Source organism: Ictalurus punctatus, chromosome 13 (assembly GCF_001660625.3).
Source record: "Ictalurus punctatus breed USDA103 chromosome 13, Coco_2.0, whole genome shotgun sequence".
NCBI classification, from domain to species: domain Eukaryota; kingdom Metazoa; phylum Chordata; class Actinopteri; order Siluriformes; family Ictaluridae; genus Ictalurus; species Ictalurus punctatus.
Window position 1 is genome coordinate 13,937,651 of NC_030428.2, and position 23,763 is coordinate 13,961,413.

Genomic DNA, 23,763 nt, shown 5'->3' on the forward strand with positions numbered 1-23,763 from the left:
AGCTGGGCCCTGTTGAAGATTTTCTGATGCTGATTACACAGCCCAGAACAGTCTTTTCCCTACTTTTTCTCTCATACAGCATTTGTCTTAGTGATAGTTGGAGGAACATATTATAAAGTGTTATTAAAAATAAATTATTTCAGCAGCTAAAAGAAAATCCTTCCACTTTTCCAAAAAAATCTCATTTTTTAAAATCTCATATGCTTTTAAAATCTCAATGTTTTGCAGGTGCTCGATGAAGCGCTGAAAATCTGCAACTACATTTTCACCATTATCTTTGTGCTGGAGTCTGTCTTCAAACTTGTGGCATTTGGATTCAGACGTTTCTTCAAAGACAGGTATGAGATACAGAGTGAAGTTTATGAATAAACCACAAAATACACCAGGATGTCTGAGAATGTCTAAGTGAAAAACTTACTGATGTAAAAGTTATATTCTACTCCAGTGGTTCTTAAAGTGGGTTCCGTGGCGCATAGCCATGGGGCCTGTGATTATTGTGCTACAGCAGTGGAAATTACAGTCCTCCATTATCAAAGTTAATAGTTTTATACTATTTTTTCCTGATTGACTGGTGCCTTAAATTCAATAGGTTTCATACAAACCTTAATAACTGAAAATTAAGTAGGCCTATAAATAATGTCAGCTTGGACCTAATGTGTTCTGTCAGAGGTAATAAGGAGTAAAGGTAATAAAAAACCTTTATGACAACAATAAATAACCAAAATATTAATGTACACATTTGAATAATTAACCTAATATTCAAATAGTTTATAAAAATGAATCTGCACTGAGGGTGATTGTGGAATTATTAATAACTAAACAGATCCCTGACTGTACATGGTTTGAAAAATCCTGACACTTTTAATTACAAAATTACTTTTAATTACATTAATAATTACAGCCATAACTAACTGGGAGGTAACTAAGAAAAAATAGTTATGGTTGTCATCCTTAATGTGTCCAGTATCCAATTACAGGTACAAGACAAGTGGGACATTACCCCAAAGCATATGGACGCTTTCCACTCTACCAACTGCTCTAACAGTCATCACAGTGCAGATACTTCCATGTGACCTGAAGTTGTAATAATTTAATGATTTTAACTAAATCACAGATGTCATCATGCTACTACTACTGTAGCTGTATAAATGCATACCGGTAATCACATACTTGTTGACTTAAACACATTAAAGACATTCTGTATATAACATTTCCTGGTTCAGTCCTTGCAAACCTACATATTGTATGCTTGACATTTTTCTTCAATCGAGTTACCAGGTATGTAGCAAGTATTGACATTTCTAAATACTCAGTATTTACCCTATAAATTAACCTCTAAAATGCATTACATCAATATTTAACTATCGTGACACTAGATACTTCAGTTGTTTTAGGGGTCCAAACACTAGTAGACTATATAAAAAAATGGCAGACAGGTGAAGAAAAAAATGTTGTTGAAGGAATGTTAATGTGTCAAACTGTTTGATTGATACTGAACAATGAAATGTTCAATTTGAGCCAGTTTTGACAAAATGAGCAACTTGCCATATCTGATTTTCACCAGCCTTGGTATATAGATTGAAGACACGTCCTACTGTAGATTTCATTATTTTTTACAACTAGGAGCACTGTAACATTTAAACAACTGTTTCTCAGCATTCTGCATCTGTGTACTAGTCTGTAAGTGCAGTATTAAGAATGATGACTTAAAAAGAAAAAGACTGTGATTGGCCAAAGGTCATTATTTATTGGGAAATAATCTAATCAGGTTATTCCTGCAAAATGTTCTGTTTATGTACAAAGACTGTACAGATCACCTTAATCGGAGCACTCCAGGTAATCAAGCCAGAATGAAATGTAGAAAGGATTTGTGTTATCAATTTTGCTCCAGTTATTTCTCATATCTGATAAGACCCCTTTGCATGGCTACAGGCCTCTGTGAATTGGCTTGCCTTTAAACAGACTCTAGGCAACACTTCACCTGTGACAGTGCTTAAATTCATGACCTCAGAGGAAGTGATTTATTCTTTGGCAAGTAGTTTTAAGTCTAACTGAGATACACCAAGTACTTCTAAACTGCTGAAGTATTGCGTTAATTTGAGTTCAAATGAAATTTTTGACATCACGCTGTGGTTGAATAATCTTGAATAATGCTTTATTAAATTATGAAAATTGGATTCTCGTCATCTTTTTGAAATTCTCATTTGATGCACTGTACTGAATAATATGTGCCTGTGTTCCGCAGGTGGAACCAGTTGGATCTAGCTATCGTGCTGCTCTCCATTATGGGGATCACTCTGGAGGAGATCGAGGTCAACGCCTCACTCCCCATCAACCCTACCATCATACGAATCATGAGGGTGTTACGCATTGCCCGCGGTGATTACTCATCCTAGTCCTTTTGTCTCCAATTTGATTTCAATCAGCTCTACCGCCCTGCTGATTTTTTTTTTCTGCTTGGAAAGAGCTCGGTTCTTTTACTTCTACTCTGCAGTGAGTGTTTCAGCATCTGTATGGCTACTGTTTAGCAGTTGCACATCGAGTAGATAGAGAACAGATGGCTGAAATGAGAAATTCAGTCTACATAGCCTGTCTACACACACACACACACAGTAAGAATCTGGGGCACTCATCTGTTTTGGCCAGTTGTTCTGCTCCTAATGAATGATGTGCTTTGGGAGTTTTTATAGATTATACCGTCAACACTGACAACCAAGCAAACACAAACCGTGTGTGTGTTGAGGGGGGCATATGATTAGGTTTTGGTGGGGACAAAATGTAAGAATATCTATATTCTTAGAATATATCCCTAAGAATATCTCTACAGGTATGGCCTTGTGGGGACCATTGGATGATCTCCACATAGATTTACACCCCCCCACCCCCCACCCCCCCCCAAATTGCAGCTTTTATTTAATAAAGTAAAACACACAAAATATTTCCTTTTTGTTACTGCAGTTAAGGTTAGGCTTAGGTTTACTTTTTCGCATAGCATTAATTAGATGCATTAATAATTATGTAAATGGGAGGTCCTCACAAGTATAGGAAGACAAACTTGAGTGTGTCTGTGTGTGTGTGAATCTACCTCTCTATTCAAATTCCTAGAGACGCCCTCTTAATTAAACCACCAGCCGTCTTCAATGCATGCAGCAACAGGGGCATCTGGCCTTTTGCAACCCACTTACAAACTATCATAATTACAACCTTAATATTAATACAAGCATGCTACCTATTTACATACAATTTAAGTACCCCAAAGAAATGTGTCTAGCGTGTCTTCTTTTTATAGCTCTTTAATCCATTCTTTCTCTTAAGAAGCACATTAAAATTCTTACCTCTCACCTCAGCATCACAGAGTAGCCCTTGAAGGAGCTATTAAAGCAAAGACTTTTACTTTGACCACTACTCACTGTAACACACATTTTATTTGAGATGTGATAAAGCCTGTCCTCATCAAACTCCCCTATTTCTTTTTAGTGTTAAAGCTCTTGAAGATGGCTGTGGGAATGCGAGCTCTGTTGGACACCGTGATCCAGGCCCTGCCTCAGGTAATACCACCACTCTGTTTTGTCTGTTCTTCATCCGAGCCAATGTTGGTTCATTCATTTTCTCCAAGGCCAGCTTCTGCAGGACCTGTTTTTTTTTTCTGCTGGCCTCATTTCCATAGCCAGTGAAGTAATGATGCTACATATGGACCGATGGCAAGATAGCAAATACAGCAGGAGGCAAAGGAAGAAAAAAAAACTCTGCAGCTCAGCATGCTCTCTCTAATGCTGTCGGGCTCTGTGGCTCCCCGATGAAGGCCTTTTGATTTGGGTACATGCTGCACCACAGGATACTGTCATAATTTCAATAAATAATGTAGCAATTCTGAATGAATAATGTGCATAAATAATTGCAAGTACTCTATGTTCTTGTTTTGGTACTTCATGTTGTAAAAATAGAACTTTACCTGGAAGAACTGAGCTTTGCAGATGATTTATCATTACCTTACATGCCCTCATACTTAGGATATGTCCATTTCTCTCTGCGTTTCTCGAAGCCAGTGGTTTAAACATCCCCCATGCCCAGATAGGGACATAAATACAAGTGTTCAGTGATCCATAACCATGTCATACTCTGAAATGTACTGTACATGGGAATCATATGCTTCATTAAAGTTGGAAAAAGCCCAGCCATAGACAATGAAAATATATCTTTTTTTATAACTCTTGGACTGGAACAAAGCATTTTCCAGTTTATTCACGCTGTTCATTTTCCTTAAAAGTCAAACTTATGTTGTCCATGTGGTTGTGCATGGTTACTGCTTTGTATGTTTATCCCATACAGCCCATTCAAGGAACCTTGTGAACTTTTGAACTTTCATCTCTAATTACTGGGAATGGGCCTGGAGATCTCTCACTTCATAGCTCTTTTGTTACTTGGCTCTCAGGAGGTGGTATTTCTGGATCTGTTCTTTCTGTCCTTTTATGCTTCAGAAACACTGATCTGGCTCTCTATCTCACTCTCTCTCTCTCTCTCTCTCTCTCTCTATCTCGCTCTCTTGCTCTCTTGCTCTCTCTCTCTCTCTCTCTCTCTCTCTCTCTCTCTCTCTACAGGTGGGGAATCTGGGTCTTCTCTTCATGCTTCTCTTCTTTATCTTCGCAGCACTGGGAGTAGAACTGTTCGGTGATCTGAGTAAGCACAAGCCATCAATAGGCCTTAATAGAGTCTAGCACTTATGATAGAGGCCTGATGATGCACCATCTGCATTTTTATTCTGTCAATGATGTAAATGGCTTACTTGAATTGTTAGATAGTTGGATGGTTTTCTCACAACTGACTTAAGTGGATTATGTTGAAATGTGTGTAGGCCTGTTTTCAAAAGCTCTTATAAATTGTGTGTACCTATGGTATGAATGAGAAATGTCCTACTCGGCTTTACTAAAGTGTACAGCCTTAAAGAAAAAATAATCTTTAAGGGTTCTCATATTCCTAAAGGCATTCTATATTGAATTGTCTCTGATAGGGAAAATCCTTTGTTTTAGTTCTACATACTTAAAACTTTTAATGGTTTCCCTAGAGAGACACTCCAAAGAACTATTTGGGGTTCTAGATTAAACCTTTTTTTGAGAAGGTATACACTAATTTATGGCACTGAATGTAAATATATTTGTGATCCATGCTGTTTGAATTGTAGTATGTGATGATTTGCACCCCTGTGAGGGCCTTGGGCGCTACGCCACATTCAAGAACTTTGGCATGGCCTTTCTCCTGCTGTTCCGTGTGTCCACTGGGGACAATTGGAACGGCATTATGAAGGTACATTTATTATTCACCATTTTGTACATCATCTGAACTTTAGTTGAGGTTCACAGTCATTTTCACATGCTCTTTATGTGCCTCATTGGGGAGCCATAAAAGTCATTGTTGTCTTCTCTGAGTCCCTGATTTACTTAGATCCCCAATAAAGACGTTTTATCTCACTGGTGTGCTCTGATAAATTGCATGTAGTCAGTGGGCGATTTAAGAAAATAACAAATGATATCTAAATGATGTCACATTCAGTTAAAATGGAAGAAAATAACATTTAAATATGTTTATTGTGTGTGATGATTGTTCTTGATGGCCAAGAATGATTTCCCAGAAGAGTAAATCTTGACACATAAATGGAAAATCACACATCAAGTATACGTATTAGTGAATTAGAGATGGTGAAACATCAAAAAGTGTCCAAAAATACAATATGAATGCAAAATAAAAACTTACAGACATACTGTATGCCTGCAATGTTGAATGCAATTGAAATAAGTGTGTGTTCTGTTATATAATGTTACATATAGGTAACATATATCATATGTTATAGGTACATATGACATATAGGTAACTTAAACCTATAGGTAACATATAGGTAAATTAAAATGTTTTACGGGCGTTTTGAATGCTGTTGTCATCAGAGTTCTGAATGTGCTGAGAATATTAAATATAAAAGTAAGCCTATGCCAGGAAAGCTAGACCAATTCTGAGGAGCTTTCCCATTATTTTGAACTCTTAACTTTTCTCATTATTCTCATTACTGAGACTAAATATGTTTTTATTTTTATCTATTTGCATAGACACTGCATTTTTAATTTTTTAGGTTCACTCCCAGATTTATTAAGGCAGAACTGCCAAAAGGATCAAGATGTACTATTTTTTCACATTTAAAAGACTTTTAGTAAATCAGCTTAGATTTACCTATGCTGATGTAGTAAGTTTCCATGCAAACCTATGAGTCTATGTGTACATTCCAGGACACACTGCGAGACTGCGCTCATGACACTGGAACATGCTACAATACAGTGGTGTCTCCCATCTACTTTGTGTCCTTTGTGCTGACGGCTCAGTTTGTGTTGGTCAACGTTGTAATCGCCGTCCTCATGAAGCACCTGGAAGAGAGCAACAAAGAGGCTAAGGAGGAGGCTGAGCTAGAGGCAGAAATGGAGCTGGAAGCAGCAGGCGGAGATGGAGGGATGACTGGAGTACACATTTCCCCTCTGGCACTGCGAGACATAGGTGGGCCTGCGGGGCCTCACTGGATCTCCAGAGCCTCACAGGACAGAGGTTATCCCCCAGACAGCCCATCAGCACCCATGCGCAGAGACTCAACAGCACACAAGACAGACCAGCCTCAAGGTCTGGAGCCTCCATTACAGGTGAGTGAAACTAATACTGTATTATGTGTTGGTGGATTTGTATCACTCTGTAGGCAGCATACTGACATTAAGATGATTTGGCAGATACTAAGGGAGATTTGCTTGCTCAGTATGGGATAGCAGCTGTGCATGTTTGCACAGGGCCATTACCCAGTCAGACCCAACCTGTGAATCACATGGCACATAGAGCAGAGTCCAGTATGCTGAAAAACCTTGGCTGGTTTTTGAATGCTGAGCTGTGCATCAAGCAAGGCACCATGTGAGATGTGACAGCTATAGAGAATGAGCAAGCTGACCATTGACTCTTATCATCTGTCTGGTGTACACCACAGTGCCAGTCGAAGAAGGAGACAGCAGCTCTCTCCCCATGTGCTAAGCCGTGCTTAAGAGGCATAAACTCATTGTCCTTTATTAGTAGCGTTAATGACAATGTATATTAGATTGAATGACAGTGTTGAAATTACAGAAACCATTTAAAGCCACCTAGCAGGATGATAGAACTCCCTTTTTCATTCATTCATTTTTATGTGGGGACATGAATAAATGTTACTATGAAGGAACTCATCTTTGAAACAAACTTTTCAGTAGGATTTATGCCACTGTATAAGAATATAAGGATTATAGAGTATGAAATGGTATAAGAGAAATAAATAAACCATACAATTTGAGTTAATAATTTATTGAAAATTTTCAACATTGTGCTGTAGTACTTCTTTTATCTTTTCATAACTGCAAAATCATTAATACAGCATTTCACACTTTAATTTTTATGTTGCCTGATATCCTGCCTCTCCTTTTTCTTTTGAAATTTGCCGATCAGCTGCAGTTCTTGGTTTCTTGCTGTCATTTAGAGATGGCCCTGCTGTTTTCCTTTTTTAAATGCAAAGCAGCCAGAGGTCATTCTGGTGCCATGGGAAAGCACTGATACATTCGCTTGTTTTTGTTGTGCCTGGCTATTTCTAGAATGCCATTTTTTAGTAAATGGTGACCTTCATATCATCATTTTTCTATCCCTCATCTAATGTTAAGTTAACTCAGTGGAGCACTCTCTGACTGAGGTCTGTTTGGTTTGCATGCAGCCGTGGACAGTCTCAGTAGAGTTATTGTGCTCCCCAGTGGAGATCTTTGGTAGTGCAGAATAAATGGATGTATTTCAAGGCTCAGGTGGGGTGAACACAAGAAACAATCTGTTTTTATTGGTTGAATTAATTGACACACTTGAGGTAACGGCCCACTTTATATTACTTCAAGTACTATGTATGTTTTAAGGATTTATGTACAGTGGGATTTGTATGTATGTACAAATTGATACACATTAACTTTCAGTGTTAGATATATGTGATTATCAAGAAATATTACGTCGGTAATTACATGTGAAATTACACATGCTCACATTCACTCCAACAGGACGTGTATACTATATTTAAATGTATAAAATATTGAATGTAATTTTATATAATCAGGTTCCACAATCATTTATACATCCTTTATTACAGTGTTAGTATGGATCTTTAGGGCATGTTCTAAACATTTATAATATATTCTTTAGGTCTTGATCTTATTACCGATAAATATTAGTTGATAAAAACATTCACCTTGTTTAAAAAATAATCATAATTTCATAATTTTTAATTTCATAAACTGCCCAGTTCTTACTGGACACTACACATATAGTATACTGCACCTATAATTTATATACTAAGATTAATGGGTTATTTAATAGTATGAATTAGGCATCATTAGTGCTTATCTACATAGCCAAGAATAATCCTAATACAGTAATAAGGTTTAGGTAATATATACAAATATTGTGCAATAGGCCTCATTTATCAATCCTTTAATAAAGTTGTGTGTAAATGTTTTCATATTCTTAAAAAAACTGAAAATTCACTCCAGAGTTACAAAAGTTTCTGTAATGTGGATTTTCTTCATAATCACAGCACAGCCAATTTGCATTTAGTAACATTTAGTGAGAAAATCACAATCTCCTCTTTTGTTTCATTCATTTATTTTTATTTTATTTTCATGTTTAAGTTAATATGTGCTCTTTTAGTCTTATTCGTTATACTGATATGCTGCACCAGTGTAGTTCAGGAAAAAGAATGGACAAAATTCCCCATCCATCTACCTCTGGTAAACAAGCATTATGTCTCAACTTCCATACTCCTTCAACTTCTACAACATTCCGTATATTATTCTAGAACGTTACTGATTATTAACACTAACCAGTTTTAGTATCTTCTAGATTAGTAAATAATTTTGAATGTAATTGTTTTTGTTTTTTGAGATGCAGCCCAGCAACAATCATGATGACAGCAGAAATCTGCGCTCTGACATACCATCTTGTGGACCTCACTTTTAATATTCGTGATGTACATAAGATACACAGCGAGTGTGTGAATAATGCCACTCACATCGCTGCTACTTCTGCATGCCCATGCAAAATCATGTGTTAAATATAAACCAGACTGCTTCATGTCAGGTCAAATCAGACACACCCTGGCAAAAAATGCATGTTACTGGCATAATAAAATGTTCAAATGTTATAGAGGGTGGTCATGGCTTGAGGTCACAGAAAATTCATAATGTCAATTTTTTTTGTTTGCCCAAAATGTTTGGGAACCGCTGGGCTCCAGTGAAGTATAGATGGAGTATGGTTTCTAACACCAGCAATCTGACTACTGTGTTTGCAGTACTGTACAGTAAATGTTATGGGAAGTTTTGCACATTATCAGTGTATGCGTTACCCTAGTACTATAATTACATTGCATAATTTGCTTTGTTAGTGTGAATGTGAGATTCAAATTTGAGGAAATTACTTATAAATAAATGCAGGTCTTACAATTAACAATTTGTGCATACATAATCATTAAACTGTACTAAAACCTATAGATATTAATTATTTAAGCACACAAAATAAGGTAAGTAGATGGTATATTATATTATACTGAAGGTCTTAATTACTGTATTCTGCTTTCTTGGTTCTCTTTACATATATGTCTAATCTCCATGTGGCCTCTTGAACTGTTGTCTATGAACTTCTTTCCTTCCTTGCTTCTACTGTCTGTGCACTGTTGCTTTCACACTCCCTCTCCTTTCCTCTGCCTGTGTCTGTCTGCTCTCTCTCTTTCTGTTTTTTTCTGTCTGCAAATGGCTGGGTCTGTAGCGGAGGCCCATGTTTGACTCGGTATCCCTGGTGATCCAGGGCTCACTGGAAGGAGAGCTCAGCCTCATGGACAACCTTTCTGGCTCCATCTGCCACTACTACGCTCTGCCCCCTCTCCCCAGCAAGTACTGCAGTGAGAAACAGGTCAATGGCTCCCCTGTGCACCCTGCTGCCTAACACCATGCTTTCTCTCTCTCTCTTTGGCCTTTCTGTCTTTCTCTGTGAACACTGGGGTTTGTGCTCACAAGCAATTATTAAAAAAAAAATCTGCTCTAAGATAACTCGGTTTCTTTTTTTTTAATGAATACAATATCAAAATATTGACTTTGAGAATTTTAGTTTAATTTAACAAACACTTCTGTAAGTTTGTTTAGCTAAAACTTTACTGTCTGGGCCTGAATGTCATAAAGTGAGGATCAATTAAATGGATTGCTGTAGAAATATGCACATTTTTTGCAGAATTCTCTGTTAGTTTTGCAGAAATTTTTTTGTTAAGTTTGCAAAATGTGTCATGTTAAAAGCTTTTTGATGCAATTTCAGATAATTTAATGTCTTTAGATTGCATCTTCTGCAATTTGTTTCAGTAACTCAGCTAAAACTATCTGTGCCAGTCAATCACTGAATCTGACTGAAACAGCATTTCAACATTCTGGAAACCTGAGATGGGTGAAAATGCCAATAACAGAAATCCTGCTTTACATAAATAGACAGAAGTATTGTCTTTTTATATATTACAATTATTTTTTGTTGTATAAAATAGCAAATGTTGAACATCTGAAAATGGATCATTAGAAAAGGATTCTTTATTCTGGCACAAGACATTCCTTTGTGAGTGTGTGACAATTTGTATCTCTAATTGCTTGTGGCCAGATGGGCTCTGTTCTCACCTTGGCCTCATCTCTTCCTCTTTAGATCCCCCTAGCTGAGATGGAAGTTCTGTCTCTGACATCGGAGAAATCCTGGTCCTTAGCTCTGACGGATGACTCTGTCCCTGATGATTTTAATCCCCTCTTACTAACCAGTCTGGAGTGCAATGTACTTAACAGTAGAGCAACGTTCATTCATGTTTGGGGGTTCTAGGTCTTTCCTTATAGAGCTTCCAGTAATTTGCCTCCTCTATCATAAATGTTTTATACAGTAGCATTATACAGTGAGGGGAAATGAGTATTCAGACACTATTATTTTTGTTCTAAATATACTTCCAGTGCATATATATCCTTCTTATCTACACACATAATGTCTTTCGGCTTTGTTCTTATGAATATGAAAAAAAATTGTATTCATAATCATAAAATAGATATGTTTAAAAAAAAACAACTGATTGGGGAATGGATATTGAAACACCATGAATTAACATTAGTGCTTTGCTGCAAAACTGTTGTTTATAATTACATCTTTGAGCCATGTACGGTAGGAAATAATTCGCTTTTTGCAGCATTGTGGTTAAATTTTAACCAATTTCTCTTGGCAAATCATCTTCATTCCCCAAGGTTACAAGGTTATTTCGGCTGTATTTCGGGGTTTGTAATCTTGTTTAAATGTCTTCGGCGCAGATTCAGTTTCTTAGCTGAAGAGATTACATTGTCCTGTAATATGCCAAGATACCTCGCTCCATTCATGTTTCCTTCAATGCTGCAGTACTGTTAGCAGAGAAACAGCCCCATATCATGATAGTCCCACACTTGTACTTCACTCTGTGCATGGTGTTCTTGGGAACATACTGTATGAGAAACCCTTTTTTCTTCAAACATGATGAGCTAAATGCTTTGAGATGTACATTTCTGTGCTTCTTTTTTTTTTTTTTTTTTTTTTTTAGCAGAGATTTGTGTGAGTGTAGGAACGGAGATAACTGTATTTCAGTCCATTGTTTGTTAATCTCAGTGTACAGTGGTGCTTGAAAGTTTGTGAACCTTTTAGAATTTTCTATACATATACATAAATATGACCTAAACATCATCAGATTTTCTCCTAAAAGTACACAAAGAGATCCCAATTAAACTAATCAGACAAATATATTACACTTTGTCAATTATTTATTAAGGAAATTGATCCAATAATACATATCTGTGAGTGGCAAACATACAGTTGCAATCAAAATTATTCAACCCCCATTGCAAATCAGGTTTATATCAAAATTTACAGACTTTCAGCTGATTGCAATGAACAAATCAAACAAAAGCAATTTAAATAGGAACCCAAAATAACGTCTAACCAACTAAAGGCCTCTCTCACATTGGCTAATGTTAATATTCATGAGTCCACTATCAGGAGAACACTGAGCAAAGGTGTGCATGGCAGGATTGCAAGGTGAAAACCACTGCTCTCCAAAAACGAACATTGCTGCCCCTCTGCAGTTTGCTAAAGATAATGTGGACGAGCCGGAATGGTATTGAAAAAATTTTTGTGGACAAATGAGACAAAAATAGTCATTTTTGATTTAAATGAGAAGTGTTATGTTTGGAGAAAGGAAAACACTGTATTCCAGCATACAAACCTTATCCCATCTGTGAAAAACGATGGTGGTAGTATCATGGTTTGGGCCTGTTTTGATGGATATGGTCAGGATGGCCTGCCATCCTTTATAGAACAATGAATTCTGAATTATACAAGTGAATTCTTTAGAAAAATGACAGGACATCTGTCCGTGAACTGAATCTCAAGAGAAAGTGGGTCATACAGCACACCAGATACTGAAAGCAAAAGGTCACATATATTTTTGCCACTCACAGATATGTAATATTGTATCATTTTCTTCAATATATAAGTGACCAAGTATAATTTTTTGTCTCATTTGTTTAATTGGGTTCTCTTTATCTACTTTTAGGACTTTTGCTAAAATTTGATGATGCTTTAGGTCATATTTATGTGGAAAGATAGCAAATTCTAAAAGGTTCACATGCTTTCAAGAATCACTGTAACTTTTGTTCCTGCTGCTTTCAGGTCATCCTGCAACACTTTTCGAGCAACTGCTAGCTTCTGTCTTCTCTCTTACTTTCTTTGTCATTAGTCTGAGAGTGTTTTGTGAAATCTTGCATGCCGCACCTGTCTATGGATGATTAATTGTGGTTCCATCAACTTTGCACCTGCATAGTGTATTATCTAACCCATTATACTTAAAGGGATGTTTAAGGTGTTTGCTATGATTCTGTAGCTATTTTCATTTGATTATTGTTTAATAATGTTGTGCCTGAAAACTTTACGCCATGATTGCTACTTGTTGTGTGAAATCTTACCAACCAATTGCAGCGTCATTTATCCTGTATATACAGTGGGGGAAATAAGTATTGAATGTGTCAACATTTTTTCAGTAAATATATTCACATGACATTTTCACCAGACATCAGTATTAACTCAAGAAATCTGCAAATATAAAGAATTCACAACATTAAAGTCCATAAATAAACTTATGTGTAATAAAGTTGAATGACACAGGAAAAAAGTATTGAACACGCTAAGAAAAAGCAGCTCTCCAACGCAAAGTAAGGCAAGGACCCAACTGAAATCCATAAGTAGTTAGAAAGTAATTATACCTCCTGTCTGTTCAAGTTAATATCAGCTGGGATAATAAATTGAAGGTCTATAAAAAGGCTTGTCACACAAGAAACATCTCATGATGGGTAAAAGCAAAGAGTTCTCCTTCGCAATCTTAATGCTGCAAATCATATTGATGGAACCGGATACAGACGTATTTCAAAACTTCTGAATCTTCCAGTAAGCACCATTGAGGCCATTATCCGCAAGTAGAAGCAACATCACTCCATCATCAATCATCCACGCACAGGAGCCCCTCGCAAGATTTCTGACCAGGGAGTAAGAAGAAAAAGAGTATCCCAAGACCCAAGGTCCACTCGGAAAGAGCTCCAGGAACACTTGGAGGCAGCAGGTGCCATCGTCACAGAGAAAACAATAGGCAATGCACTCCACTGCTAACGCTCACCTTGCAAGACTCCTTTACTAAAGAAAAGGCATATCGAAGCTCGTTTAAAGTTTGCTACACTCATTTGGAAAAGCCTATGAAATACTGGGAGAGTGTAGTCTGGTCAGACGAGAGCAAAATTGAACTTTTTGGCTGTCATACTACACACCATGTTTGGAGAAGAAATGACACTGCACATCACCCTTAAAACACTATACCAACAGTGAAGTTTGGAGGTGGAAGCATCATGGTGTGGGGCTGTTTTTCATTGCATGGTACTGGCAGACTCCATATAATTGAAAGAACAATGAATGGAGCCCTTTATCGGGAGATTCTAGAGAAGAATCTGCTGCCATCCACCAGGATGATGAAGATGAGATGTGGGTGGACCTTCCAGCAGGACAACGATCCAAAGCATACAGCAAAGAAAACTCAATTGGTTTCAGAGAAAAAAAAATCAAGGCGTTAGAATGGCCCAGTCAGTCACCTGACTTGAATCCAATTGAACAAGATGTTTAGAAGAATGGGCCAAAATCACACCTCAATACTTCGGCTGATTAATGTCTTCATACAGGAAGCATCTTGAAGCTGTCATTACAAACAAAGGCTTCTCCACTAAGTATTAAATACATTTCTGTTAGCGTGTTCAATACTTTTTTCCTGTATCATTCCTCTTTATTACACATAACTTCATTTATGGACTTTAATGTTTGGATTTTTGTATGACTGGATTTCTTGGGTTAATACCAATGTCTAGTGAAAATTTCATATGAATAGCCTCATTAGAAATATATTTACTGAAAAAATGTTGACACATTCCATACTTATTTCACCCACTGTATAGTGGCCGAATACTTGTTTTCCTTGTCGTTTTTTTTTTAACATATCATTTGTTTATACTTATTAATACATACATTTTGTTCAAATTTATGAATACAAACTCAAAAGACACTACTGATCTACATATTTTGTGTAAACTCTAGAGACTGTTGTGCTGTGTGTGAAAATCCGATTAGATCATAGACATACCAACCTGCATAAACTCATTTCAGGGATGTGGCTTCAATGGCACACTTGGTTACACTTTAGTGTAGTCTGTGGTGAAGTGCATTTTTGTACTTCTTTTTTTTTATTTGGACACTCTGCCATGGCGCTACAGACACTAAACTGACCTGAACTGAAGGATTAACTGGAGAGATAGAGAGGTCAACTATAAAGCCTGCCTACCGAGAAAACTGAGCACAAAGAGAGACCAATCAGGATACCTTCTGTGTCACTCTCTCTCCATGTCTGTCACTCGCTCTCCCAGTTTCTCCAGAGCCCGTCTACCATTAGAAATGACCACTGAACGCTCTCTCGCTCACTCTAAAAAAAATACATTTCTGGGATATTGTATATAATTTGCTGGTGTCAGGGAGCCACTATTAAAATGCGGGAGACTCCGGGAGAGTCAGGATGTCTGAGATCAGTAGTTTCTGAAATACTCAAACCATGCCATGGTTACGGTCACAAATATCAAACATTTTTCCCCCATTCTGATGTTTGATGTGAACATTAACTGAAGCTCTTGACCTGTACCTTGACCTGCAAGATTTTACCCATTGTGCTGCTGCCACATGATTGAATGATTGGATAACTGCATCAATATGTAAGTTTCTATTAAAGTAGATGGTGAGTGTATGCACTGGATATATATAAAATAATAAAAATAATAGTGTCTGAATAATTATTTCGCCCTCCCTGTATATACTTATCATGGGACATATTCAGATTCAGTGAGATAAGTCAGGAAATTTTATTTCAAAAGGTATGTCAGTATATACAATGGGACAGGGACAGTTTCTATCATTCATCATTCAGTCTTCCCCTATGCAGGTGTTTAATTTCTATTCAGATCATTAAAATTACACGTGTAGATCCATAAAGATGGGAGTTTTTCAGTTGTGTCTAGACTGTTACCATTAAAGAGAAGCTTAATCCTGGAAATAATTGTAGGACAGAAAATTAGAACAGACGAACAGAATTTTTACCCTTTGCTGTCAAATACAATATGATTCAGCATAGATGCAAGAGGAAGTTTAAAAAACAGTTTAGATAAATAGGATAATAAATAAATGAGAAGAAGGCAAAGATTCAGATAACAATCTAATAAATATCTAATAATAATAATATCTAATAAAAGTGGTTCTCAGAGTGGGCTCTGGGGATGCCTAGGGTTTTGTAGAACATATCTTGGGTCTGTGATGTTCAAAATTTTGTTACAGTGATGTAAATCACAACCCACTATTATTATTATTATTATTATTTTTAAATAGTAATAATAATAATAATAATAATAATAATAATAATAATAAAAAGAAGAAGAAAAATTTGTTCTACTATATTTATGACTGAATGGTATTTCATTACTTTATGAGCATATTTACAGCTCAAAACATGTTTCAGGGTGAAACATTGCGGTAACACATAGGAACATCTGCTCGTTGCCATAAGAGTTAACCTTATATCAGTATACAGTAGAATATCAAATGAATTGGTCTTGAATATATTTGATTAATCTTGCCTTGGTGTGGGTTAAAGGACAAGTTTGACTGGAAGCTCTTGGGTTTCCTAAGCATCCGCTCAGCTCTCTCTCTTTATTCTCTGACCATGTCCCACCAGCCTGGTCTGTGTCCAATCCAGTAGAGTAGTCCTTCTCCCTGCTACTTTTCTGTCTGGGTTTCTCACCTCTGTCCCTGTCCTTTGCCACATGTGGACAGCCCTACCCTGTCTTACTCTGGGTGGTTCTGTCCTTATCATTTTTATGTGTCAGTATATGTGTATGGTTATGTTCAAGCTCCATGATTTTTTCATAGCTTTGTCGATGTCTTGACTTGTATTTTGTAATCATGTTTCCCCACAACACCATGTCCCCGACTTCTTTTTAAGAGCATACAGGTTGGCTTCTCATGTCTGCTAGCTACAATAGTACAGCCTCTAGATGTGGCTTTGGAAGGGAGGAGCCTGGTGGAAGTTATTACCCAATGACGAATTAAAAAAAAATTTTGGAGGGAGAAAAAAAACCCAAAGCAGCGCATTGCCATTCACAGAGAAGACAGTCACTCAATAGTAAACAGCATAAAACTCATGCTGACCACAGCAGGTCATTAAGCTCAGTCTCCTCCCTATAGCCAGTGTGCCTTTCATTTCAGTGTGCTAATCTGTCCTGTAGGTACTGTGTATATGTTTGTAAGGGAGATGCACCGGTTCTCATATCCCTGGCTCGAGCTTGCTTTACAGCTCTGCTTACGATGCTTTTCTCTGCCCCTCAGAATGCAGATCCTCCAGACCCCTCAACAGAGTCTTTACAGCCACATGAACATCTGGAAGAGCACCTACTATGTGTGAAGAAGATTTCAGTGGGGCGTGCACACTCCTTACCAAATGACAGCTACATGTACCTGCCCCACCAGCCCATCCTGTCCTCAACGACCCTTATGACCTCAGCTCAGCAGACTCAGTCAGGTGCAGCACAAGCACAGCTAACTACTAAACATAGAACACTAGCAACTACTTAGCATAGAACACTATAGAACACTACCACATGACAGCAATGATGTAAATCAAAGCTAAATACTGCTATCTGGTTACTGATGATAACTTAAAATATATCAATTTTAATTAGGTGTGTCTATATATATATATATATATATATATATATATATATATATATATATATATATATATATATATATATATATATATGAATGATAATAATAAGTCTTTATTGGCCACATATACAGTAGAGCACAGTGAAATTGTTTTCTTCGCATACCCCAGCCTGTTAGGAAGCTGGAGCCTCCTATGGTGCCCCTGGAGCAGAGATGGTTAAGGGCCTTGCTCAAGGGCCCAACAGTGGCAGCTTGGCAGTAACCCAAAGCCTTAATTGCCAAGCCACCACTGCCCAATATACATGTCATCGTATGTACCATATAGAATATCTTTTACAAATGGCTTTAGATTCTCTCTTGAAAAAACGTACAGGAAAAAAAAATAGAAAAATCCTAAATAAATTACAAATGAATGTAAAAAAAATACATCCAGTTTAAACCAGCCATATGTCAAGCATATTGGATATAGTGTGGTGCTCATGTGGCACTGTGTAACGTGTTTACTGTGTTTATTCATACAATTTTCGCTGATTTATCTGCTTTATCCTGGTCAGGTTTGCTGTGGTTTAAAGAATTTATTTCCTTATATTTTGAGGAAAGACGGTTATAAGGAGAACTGCAGCAGCAGCCAGGATTGGTCAGAATTGCATTGGGAGTGGGTGGGAATGGAAAACATTTTTAGAAAATGTCCCATACTCACATCTCTAATATGGGTCCCCATTTCCATATGATTTTTGTCAGTACTTGACAGGACCTTAATTTTGCTATAAGAATAACACTTACTGTATGATTGGTATTGGACATTTTACATATTCAGTATGTCATAATATATTCCATGTGCCTTAAATTATTTCATGCTAAAAATTATGGGAGTTCCTGAATATTTGTCACATTAAATAACTCTTTTATCTCCATTCACAGGCTCCATTAGCTCTGTACAGTCTCAGACAGAAGAGCCCGCACAGCACCTGACTGTACCTACAGATCTGTTCCGCCCCATCAGCCCCCACAGCCTGTCTGACTCAGAGTGTATTCCCAGAATTCCTCCCCCTCGCCGGGGACACACACTCTCCCGCACCTTGCGCCGACAGGTGAGCTCTACCCACACACTTCACGTCACACATTTACAGCTTTCTCTCAAAAGACTCAATGACACTGACTGTGCTACATCAGCGTCTTTGTGAATTTCTTCTCCGCACCTGCTACTTAGTCATTGCTTGCCTTTCGTTGTATTCTGTGTATCTTCTGTCCGTTTTATGTAGTGTATTTGGAGCCTCTGCATGACAGACCTGTCCTCTGGTCTATTCCATTGCCACTCATAATTCTTCCTGAATTCTCTTCTTCCTCTTCTTTTTTTCTCCTTTTCTTCTTGTGCCCTGTGTATCCACTAATGTGACTAATCCTGATCAGATCAGCATGGTACAGCACACATCGGACCCCAGCCTGCTCCTGAGACACAGATACTCCTGCTGCTGAGAGAGCTGGAGTGGTAGCCTCTAGCATCTTTCAAATTCATTTGCACACCCCTCTATCCTGACTCTTTCCCTCACGTCTTTTCCATTCCCAAAATCTTACCATAATCCCCATGCCCCACTGCATTTTACCAGTTCTACTCTAAGGGACAAAATTAAAAGGGTTAAAATCAGGTACAATGTCGCTTGTAGTGAGCAGAGGACAGAGATGTAGCTTTATTTAAAGCATTTCTCTTTCCAACCAGGAAGCGGCAGTCCCATGGTCTAGTGTCCATTTTGTAACAATTATTGATATTCAACATTGACAAGCCATTGCAGTATCTCAGCTTCAGAGTCACCAGTTCGATCCTGAGCTCTAGTTACTGTCTATCTGGAGTTTAACATATTCATCTGGGTTTCCTCAAGTTTCTCCCCACCTCCCAGAAACAGGTGCATTGGCTGTAGGTGGATTGGCTTTGTTAAATCGCTCATAGGCATGGGTGAGTGGATTACTTTAAAAATGTATTCTGTTACAGTTACAAATTACTTCATAAAAAATGTCATCAGTAACTTAATCCGAGTATCACAATATGAAAGTAATGTAATCTGATTACTTTTGGATAACTTTAAGGTCACATATGTTTACAAAGAACAATTTGTGTTCATTTCTACCAAATTTACTTTGCATAAAATTTACTTTGCGCAAAATGTATTTGCGCATGCACCAGGAGGTTGCTCATATGAGTCCATGCCGGCAAAAGTTTAAGTAATGTAGTCTGTTTAAGTAATGTAGTGACCACTAGATGGCAGTGATGTCTATATTATGCTGACCTGCTATGTTAAACATGAAGGTGGCAGAACACACACACCGTTTAGTTCACTTCTGTCATTTCTGTCCTTCAGCTCTCCAAATTATTACATGAAGCTACTTGATCTTTAGCCCTTCTTTGAAGTTCACTACCACATTTCTCCTACTGGGCTTGTGAGCAGGAGGTAAACTTATAGTCATTTGATTCAGAGTGTGACCTCTGGTACATAGCCCTTTCTGGAGAAAGGGGGTTGTTTTGTTGTCTCTTACAGTATATCCCAGTGGCTCAGAGTGCAGTCTGCCAAACAGAACATAAAGGATTTCATTAGAGAGTTCCTCTGCCCTAGTTCAGAAGTGTTATTCATATTATTCAATGTTTACCTTTAATGACAGTTATAGCCTATGTATTTAAATTTCATCTAAAGAAACAAATCACCAGAAGTGTAATGAATTGAAAGAGAGACCAGGGAGAAATAAGAGGAAAGGGCAGATATTGATGTTGCAAACTGTGCCTTGCACTGAACAACATTTTTATATAGTTGAAAGTGCACAGTTCAAGGCATTAGTTCTACAGAAGAACAGAAAGACTAACTAGTCTAACTTCTATATTTGCCAGAGCACAGAATTTATGGTTGACTTACAAATGGCGAACTCTACTCTAAACCCACTCCTCATCTTTCCTAGCTCTCGTAATCCCTTCCAGTCTCATTTTAACAATCTCTCTTTCTCATCTTATCATGCCTTAAACACTCTCCCCCGTTCCCTTCCTTCTCACTTCCACCTCTCCCAACCCTGCTTTCCTCAGGTGGCAGTGAGCACTGACTCTCAGGAGGCCTTGTACACAAAAGGAGGGGAGAATGAGGGCCCCAAGGGGCTTGGTGAACTCTCCACTCCTCCCACTACATTCCCAGCACTGCAGCAGTTTCGCCAACCATCACTCTTCCTCATTCCTGCAACACCAGGCGCCTCTCCCAAACCAATGCGCGGCAGTGTGCACACACAGCACAACCCCCATGATCAATACAACATCTGCTCCAGGCACCAGTGCTCTCCCCCGACCCATGATAAGCCTGCTGAGGTGGACTCGGTGGATCAAGAGGTGTCTCAAATAATCCAATCAGGATTTGAAGATTATAAAGGTCAAGATTGCATTAGAGGAGGTGGAATTGGGGGAGGGCTGTGTGAAGGCCGCTGTCCATCTCTGAGGCAGTTGAAGAAGTATCACAGTGCAGACGTGCAGTGTAGGCGGGCACCACTACTACTGCCTCGGCCCTCTTCCTGGCTTGATGACCCACGGCGCCACTCCATCGAGGTTTGTCCATCGGTAGAGAGCAGCCCCCAGAGAAGCTCCGTGTCTTCTGGTTTTGTGTCACGTGCAGACAGCTTACAACAGCCCTCGCCCCGGACCCAAAAGAAGAAGATGAGCCCTCCTTGCATCTCTGTGGATCCTCCAGAGGGGCTGGTGCTTCCAAGGGACTTCCAGCTAGTGTTGGACACTGGGATGGGCACAGTGCCACCATCTCTGCCCAGCAGGGACACCTGCCTGAGAAGAAGAGCCCCCTCCAGTGAATCCAAGGACTCATTCGATCTGGGTGGAGGAGGAGATGGGTTGCCCCAAGAGGGGGTTTCTAACCCCAAGCTATTAACTCTGCCCAATTTCTCCTTTGAGAAGACAAGCTCTGAGCACTGAACATACACACAAATACACTAAGGTGCATACAAATGCATAGAGATGCACATAAACAAGACGATGTACTCTGTGTGTCCATGACAGTGATAATAGTAATAATAGAATAGAGAGTAATAGTGTTAAACACAACAATGGTGAATAACCAATGATCATGATGAATAGTGACCATTTCTTGTTTTTGTTCTGTACTGCCAAAAAAGAAAACAAAACGACACTGTAATGAGGACAAACCAAGCTAATAACAGAACTGTCTCTCTTCCATCATGCCAACAAGCATTTGCTGGCAATCTATGACCTCCTATTGAACGTTGTTCTTGGGGCCCACACAGGGCTCCTTCTGGCTGTTTTGGAGACTTTTTTTAGCACAGCTCTTTCCCCCCAAGAGCAGTGGTGAAGGTACAAAGCAATATGAACGTTTTAGAGACACTATTTTCTTAAATTATTGGGCCATAGTATTTGTACAGGATGTAGATTTTTTTAATTTCAATATATTTTTATTTGTGTCCCTTTGTGAATTTTCAATGTTTAAATTGTTTGTTGTTTTGCTTTATTTTTTCACCATAGGATATTTTTAGCTTTAGGGAGGATTTTAAAAAAGAAAAGGAAACATTTTTTTTCATTCAAGTTCCAAGATCCATGTATTTGTAGTAATAATGTTAATAATAATAATAATAATTATATAATAATTATATAATAATTTATATATATATATATATATATATATATATATATATATATATATATATATATATATATATATATATATATATATATATATATATATATATATATATATATATAAATAAATATATATATCTATATCTATATATATATATATATATATATATATATATATAATAACAACTAATTAAATTGCTCTTTGATTTTTAAACACAAGCAAATGATCTTAATGAGTTGAATAATCAGCTTTATTTGTGTTTGTTGCCCTGAATTGCATACTGTCATCAACACTTCACAGCTCATTACTGGTCTCATGAAACACTACGTGCGGCCATTCATTTCTTGTGAACCCTGTGACATTGACCTGTGATATTGACATACATGCATTTAGTTCTGTATTCACTTTTTAAAAAAAAAAGAAAAGAAAAGAAATTAATGTAAAATTCACCTTTATTAGGAAAAATACATTTCAGTATCAAAATAATATCCAAACCCACTGTTCTGTTTTTCCACCAGTCTTCAGAAATTTCAGCTGATTTTCAGTGTAACATGATCAAAATACATTGTGTGTTAAAGCTGTTTACAGCATATCCTTCCACCGTACAGGTTGAAATGAATCTTATTTCTTTTTTTTATTATTTCTCCTCGGAATGTTTGCCCTTTCTTTTAATAATGTCTTGCTGAATGTATTCATTTTCTTTAATCCCTGGGGAAGTTTCACACCCTTAAAAAATATCTACAACTTCAAAATAACAGGCAAACAGTGTGTTCCCTACTAATGACTGCATTTTAAAGCCCGATGAGTGAGTACTAACAATAAGTGGTAAATACTATATCAGTATTTTAGTTTATAGTATTAGTGTAGACTGTGCAGGATTGTGTTTTCACTAAACATACACTAACTTACCAATAACCATGTAATCAAAATTTGTCTGTGTGTGTGAGAGAGAGAGACATTTGCAATAAGCTAATTTAACCGGATATTTTTTGTTTCACATGATAAACATTTTTCATTGTGGTTTTAAGTGCCTTGGCCAAGTGGCTGACATCAGAGACACTAAAACATTATGATTCAGTAGCATCAAAGCACTATTGACAGCACATCCCACCTCCATTTGGGATATTTTTTACTTTGCCAAAAGAAATACATAAATAGCAGTTTATCTTCTGCATCTTTGGCCTTTGAAAAAATGTGATTCTGATTTAGTATAGTGAAATATGAAGTTGTTTCCGAACATTGTACGTAGGTAGGGCTTTGTGTGTCAACATCTGAAATTTACATTGGGTTTGTTTTATGAAGCCGGATCAAGCTGGAATCTCAACTGCTTAAGTGTTGCACAGCATACTGTATATTATACATGTGTGTGGTGGTCTGGGAAAACCCAGATGTCTTTGAGCCTCAATTCTGGCAGACAGCCAAAAATCAGGTTTTGACCAAAATGTGTTTATTTATTTATTTATTTTATGGGAAGCCATAAATATACACTATATGACCAAATGTTTGTGGACACATGACCAATCACACCCATATGTGCTTGGTGAACATCCCAGTATAGATTATATCCCCCAGTTGCTACTCTAACAGTCTCCACTCTTCTGGGAAGGCTTTACACTAGATTTTAGAGCATGGCTGTTTGACTGAATTTGCCCATTCAATCACAAGAGCATTAGTGAGGTTAGGCACTGATGTCAGGTGAGGAGGCCTAGCATGTAGTCAGCATTCCAGT

At 37.7% G+C, this 23,763-nt stretch overlaps 1 protein-coding gene across 4 annotated transcripts in view; it reads left to right on the top strand.

The window, feature by feature from the left end:
* cacna1g (calcium channel, voltage-dependent, T type, alpha 1G subunit) overlaps positions 1-22,010 on the top strand; it is a 126,276-nt gene extending 104,266 nt beyond the window's left edge. For 2 of the 4 annotated variants that reach the window (XM_053685389.1, XM_053685390.1), the window contains exons 25-33: positions 229-338; positions 2,246-2,379; positions 3,478-3,548; positions 4,599-4,677; positions 5,180-5,301; positions 6,273-6,674; positions 17,068-17,260; positions 18,328-18,497; positions 20,471-22,010. In XM_053685389.1, the coding sequence (XP_053541364.1) occupies positions 229-338; positions 2,246-2,379; positions 3,478-3,548; positions 4,599-4,677; positions 5,180-5,301; positions 6,273-6,674; positions 17,068-17,260; positions 18,328-18,497; positions 20,471-21,355 (2,166 nt within the window). In that variant the 3' untranslated portion in view covers positions 21,356-22,010. The other 2 variants (XM_053685391.1, XM_053685392.1) reach the window with 2 other exon arrangements.
* Positions 22,011-23,763: the final 1,753 nt, after the last annotated feature.